Source organism: Xenopus laevis, chromosome 5L (genome assembly GCF_017654675.1).
Source record: "Xenopus laevis strain J_2021 chromosome 5L, Xenopus_laevis_v10.1, whole genome shotgun sequence".
In the NCBI taxonomy this organism is placed as follows: domain Eukaryota; kingdom Metazoa; phylum Chordata; class Amphibia; order Anura; family Pipidae; genus Xenopus; species Xenopus laevis.
Window position 1 is genome coordinate 8,126,228 of NC_054379.1, and position 23,591 is coordinate 8,149,818.

The 23,591-nt window shown below is 40.4% G+C and overlaps 1 protein-coding gene across 1 annotated transcript in view; it reads left to right on the forward strand.

The window, feature by feature from the left end:
- The window catches only part of lrpprc.L (leucine rich pentatricopeptide repeat containing L homeolog), a 94,282-nt gene extending 80,827 nt beyond the window's left edge, over positions 1-13,455 (forward strand). Inside the window, exons 35-38 of the mRNA XM_018262550.1 lie at positions 7,350-7,424; positions 7,590-7,674; positions 10,781-10,923; positions 13,240-13,455. Coding sequence (XP_018118039.1) covers positions 7,350-7,424; positions 7,590-7,674; positions 10,781-10,923; positions 13,240-13,308 — 372 coding nt within the window. The 3' untranslated portion in view covers positions 13,309-13,455. The remainder of the gene's footprint in view (positions 1-7,349; positions 7,425-7,589; positions 7,675-10,780; positions 10,924-13,239) is intronic.
- Positions 13,456-23,591: the final 10,136 nt, after the last annotated feature.

Sequence of the window (23,591 nt, forward strand, 5' to 3'; positions counted from 1 at the left end):
TAAGGAAGGCAGGGAGGAGAAATGGAGCTCCGCACAATGGATCGCCTGATCGCTTTCTGAAGAGGAGCGCAAACGGAGTTTCGTTAAGTTATTTCTTAATAAAAAAGTGATTTTTAAGTTTCATTTGTTTTGTTTTCGATGAATACTAACGAATTTTTGAAAAAATCTTTTTGATGTTATTGTTTCTTCAAACAGGTGATCAGTAAATGGTACCTGCTGATTGGTTGCTATGGGTTACTGCTCCTGGGCAAACTTAGTGCCTTTTGTTACATGACCCCATAGTGTTTGTCGTGTCTTTTCCTCCAGGATTTCATTCTGGCGCAGGTGGTCTCGGTTTTTGGGATCGGAGAACTCTGATTATATTAAAAATCCATCAGGGCATTTAAACCATGCAGAACATCAGTTAGTGATTATAAGGGGATATTTACCCACCCACAACGAAGCACTTTTGCAAATTACATTAATCACCTGTATTTTACTAATGATATTGGCAGTTTATGTCATTCAGGTAATACAGGGGCGTGCCGTCCCGTTCTGGCCTGGTGTTTCCGCTGAACAGAAAGGCAAGAGCTTAAAAGGATACTGTCATGGGAAAAAAATTTCCCAGCCTTTCCCAGCTGCCCCAAGTCATGTGACTTGTGCTCTGATAAACTTCAACCACTCTTTACTGCTGTACTGCAAGTTGGAGTGATATCACCCCCTCCCTTTTCCCCCCCAGCAGCTAAACAAAAGAACAATGGGAAGGTAACCAGATAGCAGCTCCCTAACACACGATAACAGCTGCCTGGTAGATCTAAGAACAACACTCAATAGTAAAATCCAGGTCCCACTGAGACACATTCAGTTACATTAAGAAGGAAAAACAGCAGCCTGCCAGAAAGCATTTCTCTCCTAAAGTCAAGGCACAAGGCACATGACCAGGGGCAGCTGGGAAATTGACAATATGTCTAGCCTCATGTCAGATTTTAAAATTGAAAATAAAAAAATCTGCTCTTTTAAGAAATGGATTTCAGTGCAGAATTCTGCTGGAGCAGCATTGTTAACTGATTCATTTTGAAAACATTTTTTTTCCCATGACAGTATCCCTTTAACTTACTGATGCAGGAAGTGTCTCCTGATGCTTCTCTGCTCGGTTCTATCATTCCTGTCACTCCGAGTGATGGAACGTATCAGCAAAGCACCAGAAGACGCTTGGTGTATCAGTAAGTTATTAGTAACTGTATCCAGACCCACTTAGATAGAACAGCACAGGACGCTCTAGTTACACCTTCATGATAAGAGCAGTGTACAACTGCTAATAGCATGAAAACTAAAAAAAAAAAAAAGTGCTTAGAAGAGCATTCTTAGCAATTTTATATGAAAAATAGAAGTTTGTGTTGTACGGGGACACGTCTGCTCCTAATAATCCAACTGCGGCCGCCCACTCATGCCTGGTGACAGGGCACACGGATACAAGTAACAAATAGATCATTTCTTCTCTCTGTACAAGGGCTGCCTTTCTGCTCACTGCGTTTCAACTAGACGAGGTCTCGGGCTTATGACATATGAGCTGATTCTGCTGCAGAGCTTTCATCCCTGTGCTGCTTGAATTTGCCGACTGCTCCAGTATTGCCGCCACATTACTACTATTACTATTAACTGTCAGTATGATGTAGAGAGGGATATTCTAAGACAATTTGCAATTGGTTTTCATTTTTTATTATTTGTGGTTTTTGACTTATTTAGCCTTTTATTCAGCAGCTCTTCAGTTTGTCATTTTAGAAATCTGCTTGCTATATTCCCAAATTCCCCTAGCAACCATGCACTGATTTGAATAAGAGACTGGAATATGAATAGGAGAGGCCTGAATAGAAAGAGGAGTAATAAAAAGTAGCAATAACAATACATTTGTAGTTTTACAGAGCATTTGCTTTTTAGTAGGGATGCACATAATCTACTGTTTTGGATTTGGCCGAACCCCCAAATCCTTCGCGAAATATTCGGCCGACTACTGAATCCGAATCCCAATTTGCATATGCAAATTATGGGTGTGGAGGAGAAATCTTTTTTTCTTTGTTTTGTGACAAAAAGTCAGGCGATTTCCTTCCCCACCCCTAATTTGCATATGCGGATTTGATTCGGCTGAATCTGAATCCTGCTGAAAAAGGCTGAAAACCGAACCGAATTCTGGATTCGGTGCATCCCTACTTTTTAGATGGGGTCAGTGAAAGCTGGAAAGAAAGTATCAGATAAAGAAGACAAATTATTCAGAATCTTTAAAAAAGAACAAATTAAAAAGTTGCTTAAGAATTAGCCATGCTATTACATACTAATAAAGGTCAACCACCCCTCACTGTTCAGTAAAATGAGCAGTCGCCAGTGAGGAAAATGGCCCCTCAATGCCAATTTCCCTGCACTAAAGACTGAGCAGGTGCAGGAGTAGCGGTGGATGATGAGTGCAGTGCATATTAACGGGCTCAGACAGGGAATCTCTGGCCGGCAGGTGACAATGCCAGTGATCCTGCAGATTGGTGGGTTAGTGCAGACCCCCCCCTGTCGTAAAATTAAATTAAATTCAAGGCTGTTTTCAATTTCTGACAGCGAATGGCACTGAAATCACTCATAATTAGTGATCGGCAAATTTCTCCCATTTTCGCTTTGCCAAAAAAATTAAGTGAAACGGAAATTGACACCCGCATCAATTTTGACACCGGCTTTAAAGTCAATGGGTGTCCGAATAGTGTTGATGTGCAATGATTTTGGCGCGTGCAAATTTTTTTGACGCCGACGAATTTTCTCTGGATTTCGCAGCGAATTTATTCACCCATCACTACTACTACTACTTATAATGTGTAGCGGCTGGTACCACCAAGTTATGCGACCGCTTCTTTAGTCTCGTTTTATGTCAATACTTGACATTGATTTACATGAGAGAAGCCGCAGAACAGAGGGTTGGGAGCGACTGCCTGTTGCCCATGGAGGGCAGTTTATTCATGTAGACTCTCGGCACATTTTCTGTTGGGAAAGCCCTGGCAGGGGCAGTCGGAGGAGACCGGCGATGGAACGTTGAGACCATTTCAAATGATTTCCTGCAGGAGGCAGAACAGAGCTGAACCCCGAAGGGTTATTAAGTGGCCATGATGGAATGGAAAACTGTTAAAGGAGTTCAATGATAAAAATCCCTTATGTCCGTTATTTTAAACACAAATAAAAAGTACTTGTAGAGGATGAATTCTATTAACAATCTGGTGCGTACAAATTAATGTCACCCCAAACAAGTTTAGCACGTGGCCAAATGCCGTTCGATTTTGCAAGGTTTTGATTCAACGGGATACTTATTAATCAAAATATATCCTCCGTGGGTCAGTTCTCAATTGTGGAACCCAAAAAAACCTGCAGTTTTCAAGGGATGTAGTTTGCCTATAATATAAATGAAGCAATAGGAAGGATTAAATACATCGGTACACAGTTGAAATGAGCTCTCTCTCCTGAAGAGCTTACCACCTATAAGAAAGAAGAGTCTTGAAAAAAATAGTGGAGGGGACAAGTTAGGGGGCTGTAGCAGAGGAACCCTACTTGGTGTAGAACTAAGAACCCCCTTTTAACCCTCGCTCATCTGTTCCCACCAGTACTGCAGTGTTGTAAGGGGTTCCTTGTTTTGCTCTAATCCAAACACTTAAAGGAGAAGGAAAGGTTAAAACTAAGTAAGCCTTATCAGAAAGGTCCATCTAAATATACCAGTAAACCCCAAATGTAGTGCTGCTCTGAGTCCTCTGTCAAAAGAAACATCACATTTCTTTCCTTCTATTGTGTACTCATGGGCTTCTGTATCAGACTTCCTGCCTTCAGCTTAAACCTCATTGCCCTGGGCAAGAGCATGCTCAATTTGCTCCTCTCCCCCCACCCCTCCCTTCTCTATTGTTATCTGAGCCCAGAGCAGGGAGAGACTCAGGCAGGAAGTGATGTCACACCACATTAATACTGCAGCTCCTATCCTAAACAGAGAGTTTCTAAAGCTTTTTATTCAGGTATGGTAAAACATTCTACAGAATAAATATAGCATTCTAGCTTGCACTATTATTGCAGCTAATCTATTGGCAATAAAATGCCTCCTTGCTTTCCTTCTCCTTTAAAGGAAATTTTTTTAGTACAGCTATGTGACCTTTTATCCAGAATGCTCGGGACCTGGGGTTTTCCGAATAACAGATCTTTCCGTAATTTCAGTCATTCCTTAAGTTTCTTAGACTGTCATGTAAACATTAAATAAAGCCAATAGGCTGGTTTTGATTCCAATAAGGATTAATTATATCTTAGTTGGGATCAAGTACAAGCGACTGTTTTATTATTACACAGAAAAAGGAACAATTCTTCAAAATTTGGATAAAATGAAGTCTATAGTAGATGGTCTTACCGTAATTCAGAGCTTTCTGGGTAACCGATCCAGTACCTGTAAGAGTACTTCGCGGAACCAATTTGTTAAACCCGACCCACAACCCGCATACTTACCCGCTTGGACCCGACCCCACAAGTACCTTATCCACAACCTGATCCGCGACCTGCTGACCATCAAGAAACAGGAAGTCATTGTAAACTGGAAGTGACATGATTAGAAGTAGGTGTGATTAGTAAAAAAGCAGTAAAACTTGCTATTGAAAAGACCCCGACCCGCAAACCCGGAGAACCGCTGACCCGCGTCTATAGCCGCTCCCGAAACTTCATCCTGCAACCGGCAGGGTACCGCAGGTTTTTGCGGATAACCCACGAGTACCAGACGCGTTGCAGGACTCTAGTACCTGTATTTCCCTTCCAGATCCATCAAGTCTTGTTTTCTTTGTAATTCCATCTTTCTGCATTTCAGCGCAAAAGGAAAAAAAATATATAAATAAGAATTTTCCTCGTTTGTGTTCAAGAGTAAATGAGACGGGTGATATGCGCCCGGTACAATCTTGTTTCGGCTCCATTGATCCCTCCCCAGGGCGCCGTTGTGGGAGAGACACTTCATTCTCCCCGTTTGGCATCGAAAACTTCTCCTTTCAAGTTTTAACTTTTTTGTCGTCTCTCTCCAGAGAACTGTCTGTTGTGTTTGAAAGGCCCTTTATAAAGCAGATTGAAATCAGTCCCTTTGTTGCGCCTAAGTGTCGGCAATTATACTTGGAAGGGAACTTGCTTTGTACATTTTAATTTTTATAAAGAAATGAGCAGTTATCTCCCTGACACCTTATTAAATGTATAATTAACCTTATGATCCCAAGCACACTTATGAATCCTGGCAGTATAATTGGAGGAGAATAATGTTTTTTTTCCTCTCCCTAAATCTCGTTTCTTGGGGCCGCTCATTTATTCCTCCCCTCCCCTTATCCTTTTAAACAAACCTCAGGCTCGCTGTGCCGGGGACGTATTTATGACAGATTGGCTTGATTAGGCAGCGCGCTGTTACCATTTAATAACCTGCTACTGTTGTTCTTTAGAACCGCTATTAGGCTGTAATATGGGGGTAATGATGCTTTGCTCTGCCAGTCATCTTTATTCTTATCCTTTCACCATTTCTCTGATATTTACCATACATGTAGTAATACTTAGTAAGTTAGGTTGAAAAAAGACACACGTCCATCAAGTTAAACATTTTAAGTGTATATATAACCTGCCTGCCAGTTGTTCCAGAGGAAGGCGAAAAACCCCATTTGAAGCCTCTCAAATTTGTATAAGAGTGGGAAAAATTCCTTTCTAACTCCAAAATTGCACCAGTCCCAGGATCAACTTGTACTATGAGCTATCTCCCATATCCCTGTATTCCCTCACTTGCTAAACACCATCCAACCCCTTCTTATACCTATCTAATGTATCAGCCTGTACCACTGATTCAGGGAGACAATTCCACATCTTCACAGCTCTCACTGTAACAAACCCCTTCCCAATATTTAGCTGGAACCTCTTTTCTTCTAATCGGAATGGGTGCCCTTGTGTCAGCTGGAAAGACCTACTGGTAAATAAATCATTAGAGAAATTATAATATGATCCCCTTATATATTTATACTATTTATCAGAAATTTTTCCATCTTTCAAGACAAACCATATGGAAGTTCATTCATATAAATAAGAGCCAGTGCTTGTTGGACAGTTGTCCATGAAGCCCTTGGAGGTCCAACCTGTAGTTAGGGATATAAAGTGGTGACCAATAAACATTGGAGCGTCTGTCTTTCAGCCATACAGTAGTTGCAAGAACTTCTAGGGCACCCCAAATATCACCGTAGTTGACCTTCAAGCTGGGCTTTTTAAGTTTATCTTGCAGACGGCAAACCATCATTCACTCCAAATCATTCCTAAATTTGCCTTCAGGCTCCCTGCCACTGATGTTCCTAGAACATCAAGGGCTACCCCAAATCTCACCAAAAAAGCAGAATTGGTTTCATCTGTTTATGCCGTTACTATTGGCTTTTGAAATGTTTCCATTTTCAAGACGGACAATATGGATGTCCATTTGTATAAATAAAAAAATAGGCAGTGGTTGTCGGACGGTTTCCGTTCAAGCCCCTCACCTTGGAGGTCCAACTGTTGGTAAGGGATATAAAGTGGTTACCAATATAGGGAAACATTGTTGGTCCGTCCGTCTTTCAACCATAGTTCCAAGAACATGAAGCAACCCCATTAAATTCTAAAAAACGTTCCTACTGAATTCTGCTTTTGGATGCACTCGATTCAGGAAGCAATGATCTTACCTGTTTCCACCTACTTTTTTAATCCTACCTGGCTGGAAAAAACTCTGGGCTTCCCATAAAGCAATTGTCATCAAACGAGGATTTTAGGAAGATACAGTATGTGGAAAACGGAGAACAATGGCGCTCTTGTGGCAAGAATGTAACGCTATACAATAGTTTATTTTAATACAAGTATGGGACGTGTTTTCCAGAATGCACAGACCTGGTGTTTTCCGGATAAGGGATTTTTCTTTAATTTGGATCTCCCTACCTTGAATCTACTAAAAAATCATTCAAATATGAACCAGGAAACATCAAAAAGGGCTGGCACAAGCCGAACCACACCAGGTAGAAAAGCAAGGGCCTGACGCGTTTCGTGTCTACTAGGAACACTTAGCCTATGACTTAAGTGTCCCTAGAAGACACACAATGCGTCAGGCCCTTGCTTTACTTATGGAAAATAAAATGTAAATTTTTAACATCGGACTCCTGCTTTTCGGATAACCAGTTTTTCCGTTTGAAATAGAAAGGGAGGGCAAATAAATGAGGGTTGATAATCATTTTATGACTGTGTCCAAACTACTAAAACTGCACATACAATAACAACATTTATAAACTCTTCCTAAAATGTCTGTTGCTTTTTATTGACGCCTCCTTTTGTTTTTCTCTTTACAGAGGTGCGGTTCTATAGCCGAGCAAACCCCTATCTTAGTATCTTTTATTTCAAGATCTGCACAGGCGCCAGGCCAGGTAACCCACTTACTTGTATATATACGATAATATATAAAAAAAAATATATAAATTTTCCTTTTTGCCAAATGCAAGGTTCTTCCATTTCAGGAATCTGCAGTCTGATAGGCTTGACCATGGATTTTAGCATGTGAAATATCTTATTTTTTATTATCTTTTTTCCAGGCGCAGCTGATCAGTGATCTGCTTGAACTGATCCCTGAATTCACGGAGAAGCAAACGGCCTATTCGTACCTAATGAAATGTTACGGTAAGTGTTCGGCCTTCGTTTGAGTCATGAGCTGTCTGAGCTCCAAATGAACCAACACAATGTTTCCAGGCCTTTTTCATATTCTATGAAATGCCAACAAATGGGGCCGAGGAGGGGATGAATTATTAACCATTAGCAAATGTACTTAAAGGAAGGGGTGGTTATTAATATTACAGCACTAATGCATTTTTTATTTGTGCATCCTACACCAAACAGATACATACGCTAATACTGAAATCAAATCAAAGGAAACTCCTTCTGGATATGAACTCAAGTTGCCTATATAAATGGGAATTTTGATTGCATGGCAGCTAACAAGTTTTGGGAATAACATGTCTCTATGGAGACAGCTTATCACTTTAAAGCAGAAGGAAAGCTACCGACCCAGTTTATTGCCAATATATTAGCCATAATAGTGCAAGCTATAACACTATATTTATTCTGCAGAATGCTTAACCATATCTGAGTAAGCAGCTCTAGAAGTTCTCTGTTTGTTTAGGATAGCAGCTGCCATATTAGCTTGTGTGACATCACTTCCTGCCTGAGTCTCTCCCTGCTCACTCATAGCTCTGGGCTCAGATTACAGCAGGGAGGGGCGGAGGGAGGGGAAGAGGAGCAAACTGAGCATGCTCAAGCCCTGGAGACTTCCTGTTTTCATCTTAAACCTCCAGGGCTAGGGCTTGAGCATGCTCAGTTTGCTCCTCTCTCCCTCCTCCCCTCCCTGCTGTAATCTGAGCCTAGAGCTATGAGTGAGCAGGGAGAGACTCAGGCAGGAAGTGATGTCACACCAAGCTAATATGGCAGCTGCTATCCTAAACAAACAGCTGTTTGCTCAGGTATGGCAAAGCATTCTGCAGTATAAATATAGTGTTATAGTTTGTACTATTGTGGCTAATCTATTGGCAATAAACTGCTTTGGTAGCTTTCCTTCTTTAAGAGAATCATTCTTCACTCCAATTTTTTTTTATAATATTTAAATTACAACTGGGACAAATGGTCTCACAAATCTTTTGGGACATAGGGATGAAGCTATAGATGGAGCTGACTCTGTATTGATATCTCATGGGCATCACAGCATGCCAAAACTTTCTATGTTTGATTAGGATGGAACAAGATGGTAGGAGATCTGATACCCAGCCCATACAGTGGCTGAAATGATATTTAGCATTAGGCCACCCATAGGGTAGTTTGTTAATGCTATAATAGCTTTGCTGGTAACAGCTTTGGGGAAGGTGGGGGTGTTGATTAAGCAGAGCCTCATACAGTTTCATGGGAAGGGTAACTCTAGAACGCACTATTGTATTAGCAGCATGTCGTTTTCATGTAAATCCTTTCCAAATTCTTTCACTGGCACAAATGTAATACGATCCAATGATTTACGGTCACTGCGCCTCAAAAGTGACATTGTATTTAGATTTGGGTGGTAAATCCCATGAGTACAGCTCAGTGCCTCTCTTGAATAGTTCTCACCTCTCAGACTTTCTCACCTCTCAGACTTTGTCGAGTCCAATTTCATTTCATCTCATGACGGTCAGTGTTGAGCAATGAACCAACGGAGCTCTGCCTGCACTTTGTTTGTTTGCATCCAAATTATGATAATCCTAGGCATTCGGCCGAACCCTAAATCTTTCATGAAGGATTTAGCCATAACCAAATCGAAACCATAATTTGCATATGTAAAGTAGAAAAAGGAAGGGGTGAATTTTTTGATCCTCCTTAATCACATGACCGTAAGTTATGTGGTTTTAAGAATTTGGATTCCCTTTGGAATCCTGCTGAAACAGATGGAGCAAGCTTAGTTAATTCACTTAGCACACCATTCATTTTATTTTTAATTTAATTGTATTCCTTTAAATCATTGATCTCCAACCATTGGCTCGAGAGCAACATGTTGCTCACCAACCTTTTGGATGTTGCTCCCAGTGGCCTCAAAGCAGGACCTTATTTTTGAATTCCAGGCTTGGAGGCAAGTTTTAGTTGTATAAAAACCAGATGTACTGCCAAACAGAGTCTCCTGTAGGCTGCCAGTCCTCATAGGGGCGACCAAATAGCCAATCACAGCCCTTATTTGGTACCCCAGGAACATGGTCCATGCTTGTGTTGCTCCCCAACTAGGTGGAAGAGTTAACCGATCTTGCTCAAATAAAGACGAGCTCCCATATTCTGCCCAAATTCATTCTGGGACCCTCTAGCTTCACAGATATTGATTTATAGGATAGCCTAGGATTCACTAATTATTTCCAAAAGTCTCTGGTGATTGGACAGGGGGTCTACCCTACCCAGTAGGTCAGCATGCATTTATTAGCATTGTATTGGGGTGCTCAGTGTCTTTGGCTGGCATATTTAGTTGCAATAACTCTGCCCTGGACTCCGGGAGGTAGAAAGTTGGAGAAGCCAATTTCTCAGCCAGCTCAGCCGGTAGGTCACTATAATAGGACAAATTCAAATTGTGGGGTAGTTGGTGGCTGATTCAGGGCATCTCAGGACCTGATTAGTAGAGATGCACCAAATTCACTATTATGGGATCTGGCCGAATCCCAAACCCTTTGTAAATTAAGGTTCGGACTCGGTATTTGACTGAATCTTTCAAACACAAATCCGGGTTAGGAAGGGTGGTGCGCACTATAAAAAAAATTTTTTTGTTTCCTTGTTTGTGTAATGAAAAGGGATTTTAAGGATTCAGTTCAGCCAGGCACTTGGGTTCGTCAAAATCCGAATCCTGCTGAAAAAGGCCGAATCCTGAATTCGGTGCATCCCTGCTGATTAGTGGGGTGTTTCCCTTTAATCTTATCAAGGGTTGGCATAGCAATCATTTTAGTGGGGAGAAGGCTGTGATCATGTGTGCGAAAGTCATCAGATAATCAATATAGGAAACTCCATCTGTAGTTAATTGATTAGTTCCCTCCACTTATTACAACATCGTTAAGAAGAAGGCAAATAATAACCACCTCCTTCACCAAGTCTGACCCCCGTTTAACATCTGATTTATAAGTCAATTAGAAAGTTATTTTCTCTTCTAAACTGAGAAATGTGATGATTTTGACTGTGAAATCGATTCCTGCTAACGCTTTCTCCTCTTCTTATCTTTGTAACGTGCCGCCACCAGCAACCGACAAAGACACGACGGCGGCCACTGCTCTGTACGAGAAAATGAAGAGCGAAAGTCTGAGTCCGGACGATCTTTTCCTGAAACGCCTGGCAGTCCTTCTGAGAGAAGCCGGGATGCCGGTCCCTTTCAACGAGCCTCCTGTGAGTGTTACCCAATTACACATTTACCTCTGTAGCCTTCGTGGCTCTTCCTTATGTTAATAACCCCCCGAATAAACACCGTGCGCTTAATTACGTAGGGATTAGATCTCAGCCGAGAATTCTCCCAGGGATCCGCACGTGTGAAGTGGAAGGATTAATTTTATTATACTTGTGGGAGCAGATAACCTTCTGCGGATTATTTCATTTAAAAGCCTCCGATACAATCGGCGCATATCTACGGCTCATTTCGGAAGTTTGACTTCACCCCCAGATCCTGCCCAGGCACTTTATCTCTTCTCTTTTCCAGCTTAAAAGCAGACGTTTCAATAAGCCGTTTTTATTGGCCCATAATTGCTTTTGTTTTTTTGTTTTGAGAGAGTGCGTTCAAGGTAAAAAAAGAGAAAACATATCGTGTGCGCAAGTTGCGTTCCCGTTGCTCTGGCCGAACCTTTTTAGTGTTTTCTGAATGTCAGAGCGAATCTCCATCTTTTTGAGTTACCTGTTTAAGGAAATTAAGATAATGCACAGCTTTGCCTCCTTTATCTGCCTAAACGCATTCTCACCTCCGCACATTGTTCTTGTATTTCTTTTTGTTTTCATGTTTTGAAAGAAATGTATTTTACATGGCTGAAATGTCACCCATTTAGCAGAATTGAGAAGCAGAGCAGCGGGGCCCCAGTTAGATTTGTTTAAAGGGCAGGAGAGCGAATACTACAATGAATGTTTATAACAAAGCATATTAAACACATTCAGATTTCTGCTGCTGCTGCAGACGTGGCCTTTTGCTAAAAACACAACGAATAGGGTAAATGTTCTAAATTAGAAAATACGTCAGGCTAGTAAATATCACTTTATTGGGCTGTCCGTTTCCATCCCATCTGGTTGAGTTGTAATGCCTTTATAGGACAATACAATGCGATTAGTTTGTTTTTTACTCATTTCAGGAACAGCAATAAAGGCTGCTCCATCTCTAGTTAGTCCATAAAGTTCAACTCGTTACAGGTATGGGATCCGTTATCCAGATAGCTCCAAATTACGTAACGGCCATCTCCCATAGACTCTATTTTAATGAAATAATTACAATTTTTAAAAATGATTTCCTTTTTCTGTGTAATAATAAAACAGTCGCTTGTTCTTGATCCCAACTAAGATATAATTACCGTATATACTCGAGTATAAGCCGAGGTACCTAATTTTACCTCCAAAAACTGTGAAAGCTCGAGTATAAGCCGAGTATAAGCCTAGGGTGAAAAATGCAGCAGTTTCTGGTAAGTTTCAATCAAAAAATTGTGAGTTTCTGCTCCCATTGGAGGTGCCGGCGTCTGGTTTTTGGATGCCGGCGACCATTCTTGGAGTCTATTCTTGGACGCCGGCGACTATTCTTGGACGCCGGCGACTATTCTTGGACGCCGGCGACTATTCTTGGACGCCGGCAACTATTCTTGGACGCCAGCGACTATTCTTGGACGCCGGCGACTATTCTTGGACGCCGGCGACTATTCTTGGACGCCGGCGACTATTCTTGGACGCCGGCGACTATTCTTGGACGCCGGCGACCATTTTTGCGCTTGACCTGAGTATAAGCCAAGGTAGAGTTTTTCAGCATATTTTGGTGGCTGAAAAACTCTGCTTACTGTATACTCGAGTATATACGGTAATCCTTATTGGAAGCAAAACCAGCCTATTGGGTTTATTTAATGTTTATATGATTTTCTGGTAGACTTAAGGTATGAAGATCCAAATTATGGAAAGACCCCTTATCTGGAAAACCCCTGGTCCCAAGCATTCTGGATAACAGGTCCCATACTTGTACAGCAATAAAGGCTGCTGCATCTGTAGGTAGTCGATAAAGTTCCTCCATTTATTACAACAGATATAAGTTCCATTATCCAGAAAGTTCTGAATTACGGAAAGGCCGTCTCCCATAGACTCCATTTTATCCAATTAATAATTTTTTTTAAAAAACGATTTCCTTTTTCTGTGTAATAATAAAACATTCGCTTGTACTTGATCCCAACTAAGATATAATTAATCCTTATTGGAAGCAAAACCAGCCTAGTGGGTTTATTTCATCTAAATTAAAGAAAGATCCCGTATCCAGAAAACCCCAGGTCCCGAGCATTCTGGATAACAGGTCCCATACCTGTATAGATTTTCCCCTCTATCATTGCATTCATACCTCCCAGCCATGTATTTCGGTCGGACAGTCCCAATTTGTGAATGTAAAAGTCGTGTCTTGAGCGAATGAGAAGCATCTGTATCATCTCTATGATATAAAGAATCAATAACTTCTGTTGTTTTCCTTGTGTTTTTCAGGAAAGCTTTAAATACTATGCAGACAAATTAAAGAAGGACAAGTCAGACTCCAATGAGGATGAACATTAGCGCTAGTTTTTTTTTCTAATTTCTGTAACCGTTGCAAATTATTTTTGTCTTTTTTTTTTATATGTGTTTTGTTTCTGCCCGGGGGTGTTATTAAATCTGACCTGCAAGAGATATTTAATGGGTGGGGAATAAAGCAAAAAAAACAAAGTAGTTGTTTGTGTGGGTTTCTTTGCCTTGGATTTTAGTGCTGGGGTGCAGTTATTCATTGTTTGCCCATTTGGTGATCAACGTGGGCAAAGTTGAACAGGTTTGTATCTGTTTAATAAAAAATGGAGGAAAGCTTGAGTATCGGCTCAAAGACTAAGGAGCACGTTGACCCAACTTTTGGACAATTAAACCCGAATCTCTGTACTCGCCTCTGACTCAATTCCCTGTTTCTAGCAATTCCACCACACCCTGTGGATTACAGCGGGCCTAATTTAGCAAAGCCCTGTGTTCTACATACATAAGGGCAAGGCCAGACGTGGCGTTTTGGCTGCGTTTTTACGTTGCGTTTTTAAAAAAAGAACAGCCAGCTGCACTACCACTGAAACTAATGGAAAACGCACTATGGCAATTCACACAGGGCACTTGGAAGCTGAAATCCGCCACAGGACGCCAGTATTGGCGTTTTTTTAGCAGAAACGCCAATACGTTAAGGAACTACCAAATCAATAGACTCTATGGGATCTGCACTTTTGAAACAACATATGTAAATACGCAACGTATTTTAAATATGGTGTCCAAATTCAATGAGAACACTGAGAAGTGCATGTTGGGAAAAGAATCCTACGTGCTGGAAAACGCATGTTGACGGTTGCATGTGGTTGCAGTAGCGTATTTACGCCTGGCTGTTCTTTTTTAAAAACGCAACGTAAAAACGCCACGTCTGGCCTTACCCTTAGTCTCCTTCCCCTACAAGTCCGGTCAAGTAAATGTCAGCTTTGAGGAACATCTCATAATAAACATCTATTTACGGCAGTTGTGCCAGATCATTGACCAAGTCCTTCTGTCGCTCAGTAGAAGGTATAAATAATCTGCACTTGACAAGTTTTCCTAATATTATGACTAAAGCTCCACACTAACATTTGGGTAGTTTTCACAATGGCGTACGTCTCCTGGACTTACTCAAATGTACAGATCACCTGCAGTTTTTGACCCCAGATACCAGAAGATTAAGAGCTTGAAGGCACCATTAAAGCTGAATGATATAAACAGGTTTTGGAGAAGATGTTGCATTCCAGGCAAGTCTTTTTTAGGCAAAACCGGACGTATTTCAACAAGACAATGCCAAACTGATTTCTTCTTGTGTTACAAGATAATGGCTCCATAGGAAAAAATTCCGGGTGCTAAACTGTCCTGTCTGTATTCCAGACTTGTCACCCACTGAAAATATTTGGCAATTTATGAAAGGAAAAATACAAGGGGCACCCAAACGGTTGAGCAGCTGTAATCCTACATCAGGCAAGAATCGGACAACATCTCACTTTCATAACTATCAGAGTTAATACAACACAGTTGGAAACATACTCATGACCCAACTTTTTTTTTAAACTTGCTGTTGGTATCAAATTGAAAATGAGCATTTTTTTTTAAAGAAAATATTAACATTTCTTGGCCATATGGGTCAATCCTTTCTTGAAACCCAACTGCATACATATTCATTCTTGGTGTAATAATTCTATGAACTAAAAATTGTCACGGGTTGGAATCTCTATTGAATTTTTTTTTTTTTTCCCAGATTTACAACTTGTAAAAGAATAAAACACAGTATAAAGGAGAAAAGCAGTTGAAAGATAGATATCTGCCTCTAAATTATATAACATAATAGATATGAAATAGACATTCCAAACATAAAGGAAGAAAGCATCATTAATTGGACTTCATACAATGTCAATGGGTCATACAGTTTTTATAAAACACTATACCAAGTCTTCCAGTGATTTCCCGTCTTATCCAGATAACTGTGGACTTTAGCCAAGTGTTTCTCACAATAAATACAGATACTTCTTACTTCATGGCATGAGAATCTGGATTTTTTTTTTCAGATTTCCAAAGAGGTGCAATGGAGAACCAACACCCCAAGAGTATATGCAAAAATATATTTTTTGTGAGATATTTTATGGTTGACAAAATGTTTTAAAGTCCTTTAATGTTTTTTAAGTTTATGCAATAGAGTAACCACTTGACCACAAGATCCCCAATATTAGAAGACATATTAGCCAGTTTAGCTGGTGACATATACCATACATATGAGACTTTTTGGTTGAGGTGTAAATGTTCTTTGAATGTCATTTATCTCTCGATAACAGGAGAAATGGTTGGAGTTTTGAGATCAATTAATAAGTTTATAGAATGTACTTACAGGTTTCAAAAGTATGTCAGCTGGCAGTTATGGGAATGCTTCCAGTTGTTTACTTGGAAAAACCTCCACATACCAGAGGCCCCGACCAATTTATGAGCTTAATATATGTGTGTGCACATGGTTTGCTCTATGGTTTCTCAGCCGATTGTGCTTTGAGTTCCTAGAACTAGATAAACATCTAGGGATGAGCACTCTGTATTGTATCTTATGAAAGCTTATGAGAAGTTTGAGGGTGTCTAGGTGCCTTGTAGCTGACCATACCCAAATGATCTCACACCATGCTCACTGATGGTATAGAGAACATTTTTAAAAACACGTAAAGGTCTCTTTAAAGTCCTCATTGACTCAAATAATCTTGTTTTGGGGTTTAGAACAATACAGAAAGTGTATATAAAGATTTTGATTCATCCTGGTCATGATATACAGTATCTAGTAGAAATAAGCCTAAAGCAACTGAACTTTGAGTTTAAGCATTTTTCCACTTGTGAGTGGCTTCTTTAGGAGGAGGACATTTACCTATTGCATGGAAGCAGGTTATCTTGGTTCACAGGCCATTGATATTAGATCCACCAATTCCTGTACAGATCTTGCTTTGTGTATGGGGGAACTATGTTGAAACAGGAAATAGCCTTCCTGAAACTTGCCACCAAGTAGGGAAAAAGGAGTTGCTAGAATGACATTTTACATTGTAGTGTTAAGGTTTGCTTTTTCTGGAACCAACGTTCCTATCCCAAACGTATTCCTCCTCCGCCATTACCTCTGGTACTATACTGTATATTCATGTAGGTAATGTTCTACTGGGGTCCACCAAACCCATGCTTGTACTCCGCGACCAGATTATGAAGCACATTCATCACTCTAAAGAACATTTACTCTACCTGAGCCTAAATCATGAACCAAACAAGCAAGTGTCGGAACTATGATAAAACCAGAAGACCATTTCAAAAGTTTCCTACAACAGATGTACCTAAAGAATACTTTATTAAAGAGACTCTACCAGGTTGGCAGTCTTTAGACTTTTTTTTTGCCATTGGAGTGTTTGTTTATATCTTGTCTAGGAAAACAAATTGTAGGATATTTAGGATAGGAACTAATAACCAGACAAGCGGACCTGATAGGGAACCATGTTTGCTTTTGTGACTGCCTATCGCCTATCCCCTCCTACTGTGATTCTGTCAGGGACTGTTATGAAACGCCCACCGCTCATTTGAAATATAGACCGGGACCATAGCAGATCTGTAGGTAGCTCCAATAAAGGGGACAAGATAATATTAATTAGCCCAAAGTAAAACCAACACCATATACTATTCATTATTGCCTACAAAATTAGGGGGTTTATTTTCTATAGAAACTTGCTGCGCTAGGTGTAGAACCTTTTCATTTGAGTTTGAAAAACTCATTTGGAAAAAAAATTAATAGTTGTGGGGCTTTTTTGCTGTGATTTTCACAAATCGCAAATTTTATTTATCTGTTCTTTATTGTTAGTGTAATTGCAGTTTATTAGATATATCCATTGACGTCGTATAAATATTTACACAATCCGCAAATGATACATCTCTTTTATTGTAAGGCAATGACAGATGGGGCACATCGTTGGCTGGTGGAAATCGCCTCCCTTCACCTCTACTTATGGATCCATTGAAATAGTTGCCTTGGGGCAAATACTTTGTTTTTTTCACACCCAAAATGTGGGAAAAACTGTGCTGTGTTGCCCATAGGAGAGGAGATTCCCAGTAGGCGACAAAGTGCCCTGTCAATCATAGAAGAACTAAATGGCGCCATCTTCCACATCTTTGGTTTTCTTCAGATCCTCTTCGTTCCCTTTGGCCATTTACGGAGTTTCCATTGCAGTTGACGTGAACACCAGCCTGGCACCGGTCTGCGCATGCGCCAAATATCTCCGTGTTGGCATTCCCTTCCAGGAGAAAACCAAGATGTGGAAGATGGCGCCAGGGCCGGAACTAGGGGTAGGCAGAGTAGGCACGTGCCTAGGGCGCAAAGCTGGGGGGGGTGCCAGGCACGTACCTCCTCTGTCGCCTACCCACAGTCTTTGTGGTTTTTATGTCTTCTTGCGCTCCTGCGCATGCGCGCGAATGCATTTCTCTCCGCATCCGCACATTCGCACCAATTTGCGCAAACGCAGAAGCGTAAAAGAAGTAAAAACCACCGCTTTTCTTGCGCATGCGCGCGCACAACACCTTCTGCATGCGCACTTGGGCTAAGCCGGCGCCGCGTCCACATGCTTGCCTTGGGCGCCTGCGCGGCACGGCCCTGGATGGCGCCATTGAGCTCTGCTACTCTGCACAGATACGTGAGTTTCACAATTAGTGGCACATTTTTCACTGATGCACTATGCGGGGCAGAAGCAAGGAGAAGGAGGGGACACTTTGGAGAGTAGTGGAAGGGGCTTTTCACATTAGGGGGTTTAGTTCTCCTTTAACGGTGAAGTTCACCTGAAAGCATTGCACATATGGTAGGAATGGCTGATCATGTGCTTATTTACTACAATTTTTTTTGCAAAGTCCCAGAGGAAAAGTGCCTGGAAATGTTTGCAAAGAATCTTCTTTTTAAATCATTAGCCCAATACCCAAGAGAAATAAAGGGTAACTCATCCTACAATGCTCAGAACAGCACAGAATGTGCTGATTTACTCCCAGAGGAAAGTGTTCAGGCTGCAGATCTTGATGCACATTCCACCTGCGAGCCCTTCATGTTGTGTTTCTGTAACACAGAGTTTAAGTCAGTGGGAAATAACTATCACTTGTAATAGCCGTGAGATGTCGGAATTAGCTGGGCTTCGTGGTGCATAAAAAAAGCATCAGCACAGCTACATTTTCTGCACGTTCAGAGCCTTTCAAGTTCTGGTGGAGTAATCGCGTTGGGCAGTCACATGGAGCTGGAACTGATGTACTGTGGGTGATGTATCCGAACAGTATTTGGTTTAGTGTCAGCTACAATCAAACCTGCTCTGAGGGCGAGAGACTGCAAACTGACAGCACTTTCTGTTTATAACCAGCATGGCACATTGCTAAGCTAATAGGCAAGATACATGGTGAGCAGATGATGGGAATGGATTGTTTCCCAACATCAGCTGGATAAAATGACAGGCAAGGATATTTATTGAAGGTGTTGAAATACAGCTAAAAGTTCTTGGGGGTGCTTGAGGTTAGGATTTTAACGATAGATAGATAGATAGATAGATAGATAGATAGATAGATAGATAGATAGATAGATAGATAGATAGATAGATAGATAGATAGATAGATAGATAGATAGATGATAGAGAGATAGAGAGATAGAGAGACAGAGAGACAGACAGATAGATAGATAGATAGATAGATAGATAGATAGATAGATAGATAGATAGATAGATAGATAGATAGATAGATGATAGATAGACAGATGATAGATAGAGAGAGAGATAGACAGAGAGATAGAGAGATAGATAGATAGATGATAGATAGATAGATAGATAGATAGATAGATAGATGATAGATAGACAGATGATAGATAGAGAGAGAGAGAGAGAGAGATAGATAGATAGATAGATAGATAGATAGATAGATAGATAGATAGATAGATAGATAGATAGATAGATAGATAGATAGAGAGAGAGATAGAGAGACAGAGAGATAGATAGATAGATAGATAGAGAGACAGAGAGATAGATAGATAGATAGATAGATAGATAGATAGATAGATAGATAGATAGATAGATAGATAGATAGATAGATAGATAGACAGATGATAGATAGATAGAGAGAGAGAGAGAGAGAGAGAGAGAGAGAGAGATAGATAGATAGATAGATAGATAGATAGAGAGATAGAGAGACAGATAGATGATAGATAGATAGATAGATAGATAGATAGATAGAGAGAGAGAGAGATAGATAGATAGATAGATAGATAGATAGATGATAGATAGATAGATAGATAGATAGATAGATAGATAGATAGATAGATAGATAGATAGATTAAACCAAATAGGATCGTTCAGCCTTAAATAAGGATTAATTATATCTTAGTTGGGATCAAGTACAAGTTGCTGTTTTATTATTACACAGAAAGGAAATCATTTTTAATAATCTGAATTATTTGCTTAAAATGGAGACATTGTGAGATGACCTTAACCATAATTCTGGATACCAGGTTTCCAGATAATAGGTCCCATACCTCTACTGATCTGTAGCTTTAGACATGTTCAAAAACTGGGTCATAGTACTACACTCTAAACTGTGGGGCCTTTCCCCCTTGGGGACTTGGAGTAGTGGCCAGGTAGGGTGTAAATGGGGAGGAATAGTCATTTGCTCTACTAGTTACCAGCTTGAAGATCATTTAGAGTGAGATATGGGATGAAAATGTATTCGGTGCCCTAGATATTATTGGAACTATGGCTAATACACCTGCATTGCATATCATGAGCTAAGAGGAGCCTGGCCAAAGGATGAAACCCTAAAAGGGAGCCCTGGCCAAAGTCAAGTGGGGCTTGAAACGAAAACATTTGACCATGACTGTTTTCAATGCATTAGGAATTGCTTTCTTTTTGGACAACCAAAAACTTATATACTAGAAGAGTAATTCTCAACCAGTTGCTCGCAGGCAACATGTTGTTCACCAACCCCTGTTGCTTCCAGTGTCTCAGAACAGGAGCTTATTTTTAAATTCCAGGCTTGGAGACAAGATTTGGTTGCATAAAAAACAGATGTACTGTCAAACAGGTTCTAGTCTGTCTGCAAGTCTACATAGGGGCTACCAAATAACCAATTACAGCCCTTACTGGGCACCCCTTAGGAAGTTTCATACTTGTGTTGCTCCCCAACTTTTTATATATTTAAATGTGGTTCATGGGTAAACTAGGTTGGGGACCCCTGTACTAGATCAAAGAAGAGGAGAGCTCTACCTTCTATAATGTACTATATATTAATGGCATTAATGTGCTTCTTTGAGACCTCTGTTAAAGGGTCTGTGTTACTGGATTGTTTCAAGTGACCACCCCTGATGTAAATACTGCCATTAACAGCTGACACATAATATAATACATCCTACGATACCTTCTGCCAATATGGAAAAACCAGAGAGGTATGAGATAAGGAAGATTGAGAAAAGCTCATGGTGAGGCTACAATACATACAGAAGAACCAAACCAAGGTCCAGAGAGGTTATGACGGGACTATGGGGTAACTTAGCAATAATCATGGTCACGTTTTTTGCCAGGAATCATACAAAAAAGGCGACAAAAAACACAACGTTAACCGTGATTGTGATATTCAGCTGCTATTTTGTACAATTTTCTTTTCAAATCACAAAATAATGAAAATGAGTCCACCTTAAACATGTTGAGATGTCATAGAGGTCAAAAGGAAACATCATTAATTCCATTCACCATTTATCAACTTGTTTGAAAATAAATGGCTCAATGCGATAATGAACATAGCTCAGATTTTTCAACATTTTTTTACTTGGGTTTACATCACCTTTAACTCTTTCTGATGTCCAGATGGTCACAGGCCACGTTCAGCCGTCAGAGGAAAATCGAGGGCATTTTTTCTAGGTCTTTCGGGCGCATCTTGCTCTGAGTATAATGACTGAACAATACAATGGGTAGTAAAAAGCCATTCCATTAATAACAATGGGAAGTAAAATTACATTTATATGCGTATAAACCCATTCTTAGCACAGCTGGAACCTCCATTCTTCCTCTAGGGAGCAGGGAAATGTGACAAATGATCTGTAATCTAAATATGCAAGTAAAAAATCTCAAGCTGGGCTTAAAACAAAATATGTTTCAATGTAGGATTTCTGCTCAGCAGCGGAATTAATAGCAAAGAGGTATAACAGGCATTAGCAGTGGAGCAGGTTGTTTTTCCGCAAAAGGCACAGTATTTGGGAATTACACATGATGTCTAACTTAACATTTAAGCAAGTATAATGGTCTACTGCTAAAAACAAATATGTCCTATTATTATATGCAAGTTCCATTGGTGTAAGGGGCAGTGGGACTTTAGTGCCTGTCGGTATGTACACCTACCCGGAAGCCTTTCGAATGCATGGTTTTAATTTCAGCTCTGACCAAGATCAGAAGTCCGAGATCCATGCAGTTTGCTGCACTTGGCTTACAATGCATTGACACATTTCCCACAGGTCTGTCCATTTATGATCAAGTTGAGGGATCAGTTTCAATGGTGCATATACATTTTAGCCAGTGTATGGTTCCTACCAACTGGCCTGCTGATTTCTGGACAAAAATAAGATGACTATCGATTGGGTAGGTTTCAAAATTGTGAAGGTCAATGGACTGCATTGGCACATTGATGCCGTTCTGATATGTCGGATAATGGTTCTATTGTACTCTTCAAGTAGGTGTTAGTTAAAACTCACAAAGGTGTGAAATTGTGAACCAATCAAGGTAAGCCAAACCTCTGTGGGCTCTTTCTCTTTTGGTAGTAAGCTGAATATTGGAGAACTGGGCCTGTCCAGCATTTTCATACAATGTTCTAAATATAATTGGATCTCTGTATGTAGCATGCAGAACCACTTGCTTCAGATATGCCCTATATCCTTTGTATCCTTTCTATATTATTCTCCATGAATGAGATGACCCCATTATTCTTACATGTTCTTCAATATCTACCAGTTCTTATCTGTTTTTTAAAGAAGATCCTTTCTTCTAATTGTATCAGCTGTTTTCTCTAGTACCCACAAGTTCTTTTAATTCTACCAGCTCTTCTCTTCAGTACCCACACACTCTTCTAATTAAAGCAGCTCTTCTCTTCAATACCCACAAGCTCTTCTCATTCTACCAGCTCTTCTCTTCAGTACAGACACACTCTTCTCATTCTTCCAGCTCTTCTCTTCAGTACAGACACACTCTTATAATTCTACCAGTTCTTCTCTTCAGTACCCACAAGCTATTCTCATTCTACCATTTCTTCTCTTCAGTACCCAAAAACTCTTCTCATTCTACCAGCTCTTCTCTTCAGTACAGACACACTCTTATAATTCTACCAGTTCTTCTCTTCAGTACCCACAAACTCTTCTCATTCTACGAGCCCTTCTCTTCAGTACCCACAAACTCTTCTCATTCTACCAGCTCTTCTCTTCAGTACAGACACACTCTTATAATTCTACCATCTCTTCTCTTCAGTACCCACAAACTCTCTAATTCTACCGGTTCTTCTCTTCAGTACCCACAAACTCTCTAATTCTACCGGTTCTTCTCTTCAGTACCCACACACTCTTTTAATTCTACCATCTCTTCTCTTCAGTACCCACAAACTCTTCTAATTCTACCAGCCCTTCTCTTCAGTACCCACATACTCTTCTTATTCTACCAGCTCTTCTCTTTAGTGCCCACAATCTCTTCTAATTCAACAAGTTCTTTTCTTCAGTAAGTGTAAGTGAAGCTGCAGAGGGCATTAAGCATTAATTATAGGAAGTCTTGCAATTAAGAAGAAGAGTATGATTGAAATGAAGTGAGACAATCCTTCTGTCTATGCTTTCTGCTCACAGTGAAGTCAGTAGAGAAACATTTTGTGGATTTACCTTATGTTACTACTTTGCTCTCTACAGTAACATGTACAAAGTAAATCTCAGTAATTGCTGTGAGTGTTTTGTAAGCAACATCAGCCAGAGCACAGAATAAAGGCCCACCTGGCACTTCCATAATGGGCACCGGGCTCCTCGCCGTGTCACTCCGACAACTGACCTTTTCTAAAAGAAATAATGTGTTAGTGAAGCTCTGAGCACTGAATGGGATTAAATATGTTATTATTCTTTGTGCAACCGAGACAAGGACACAACTTGACATAAGAGATAAAGGTTGCTCTTATTTTCTCTGAGGTTAACCGTATTTAGAGACACGTTCCTCGAACTTCTGTGTTCCAGCGACATCTGGTGGCGCAAATATACGGCCTGGTTGTTTGTATCACAGCATTTCTGC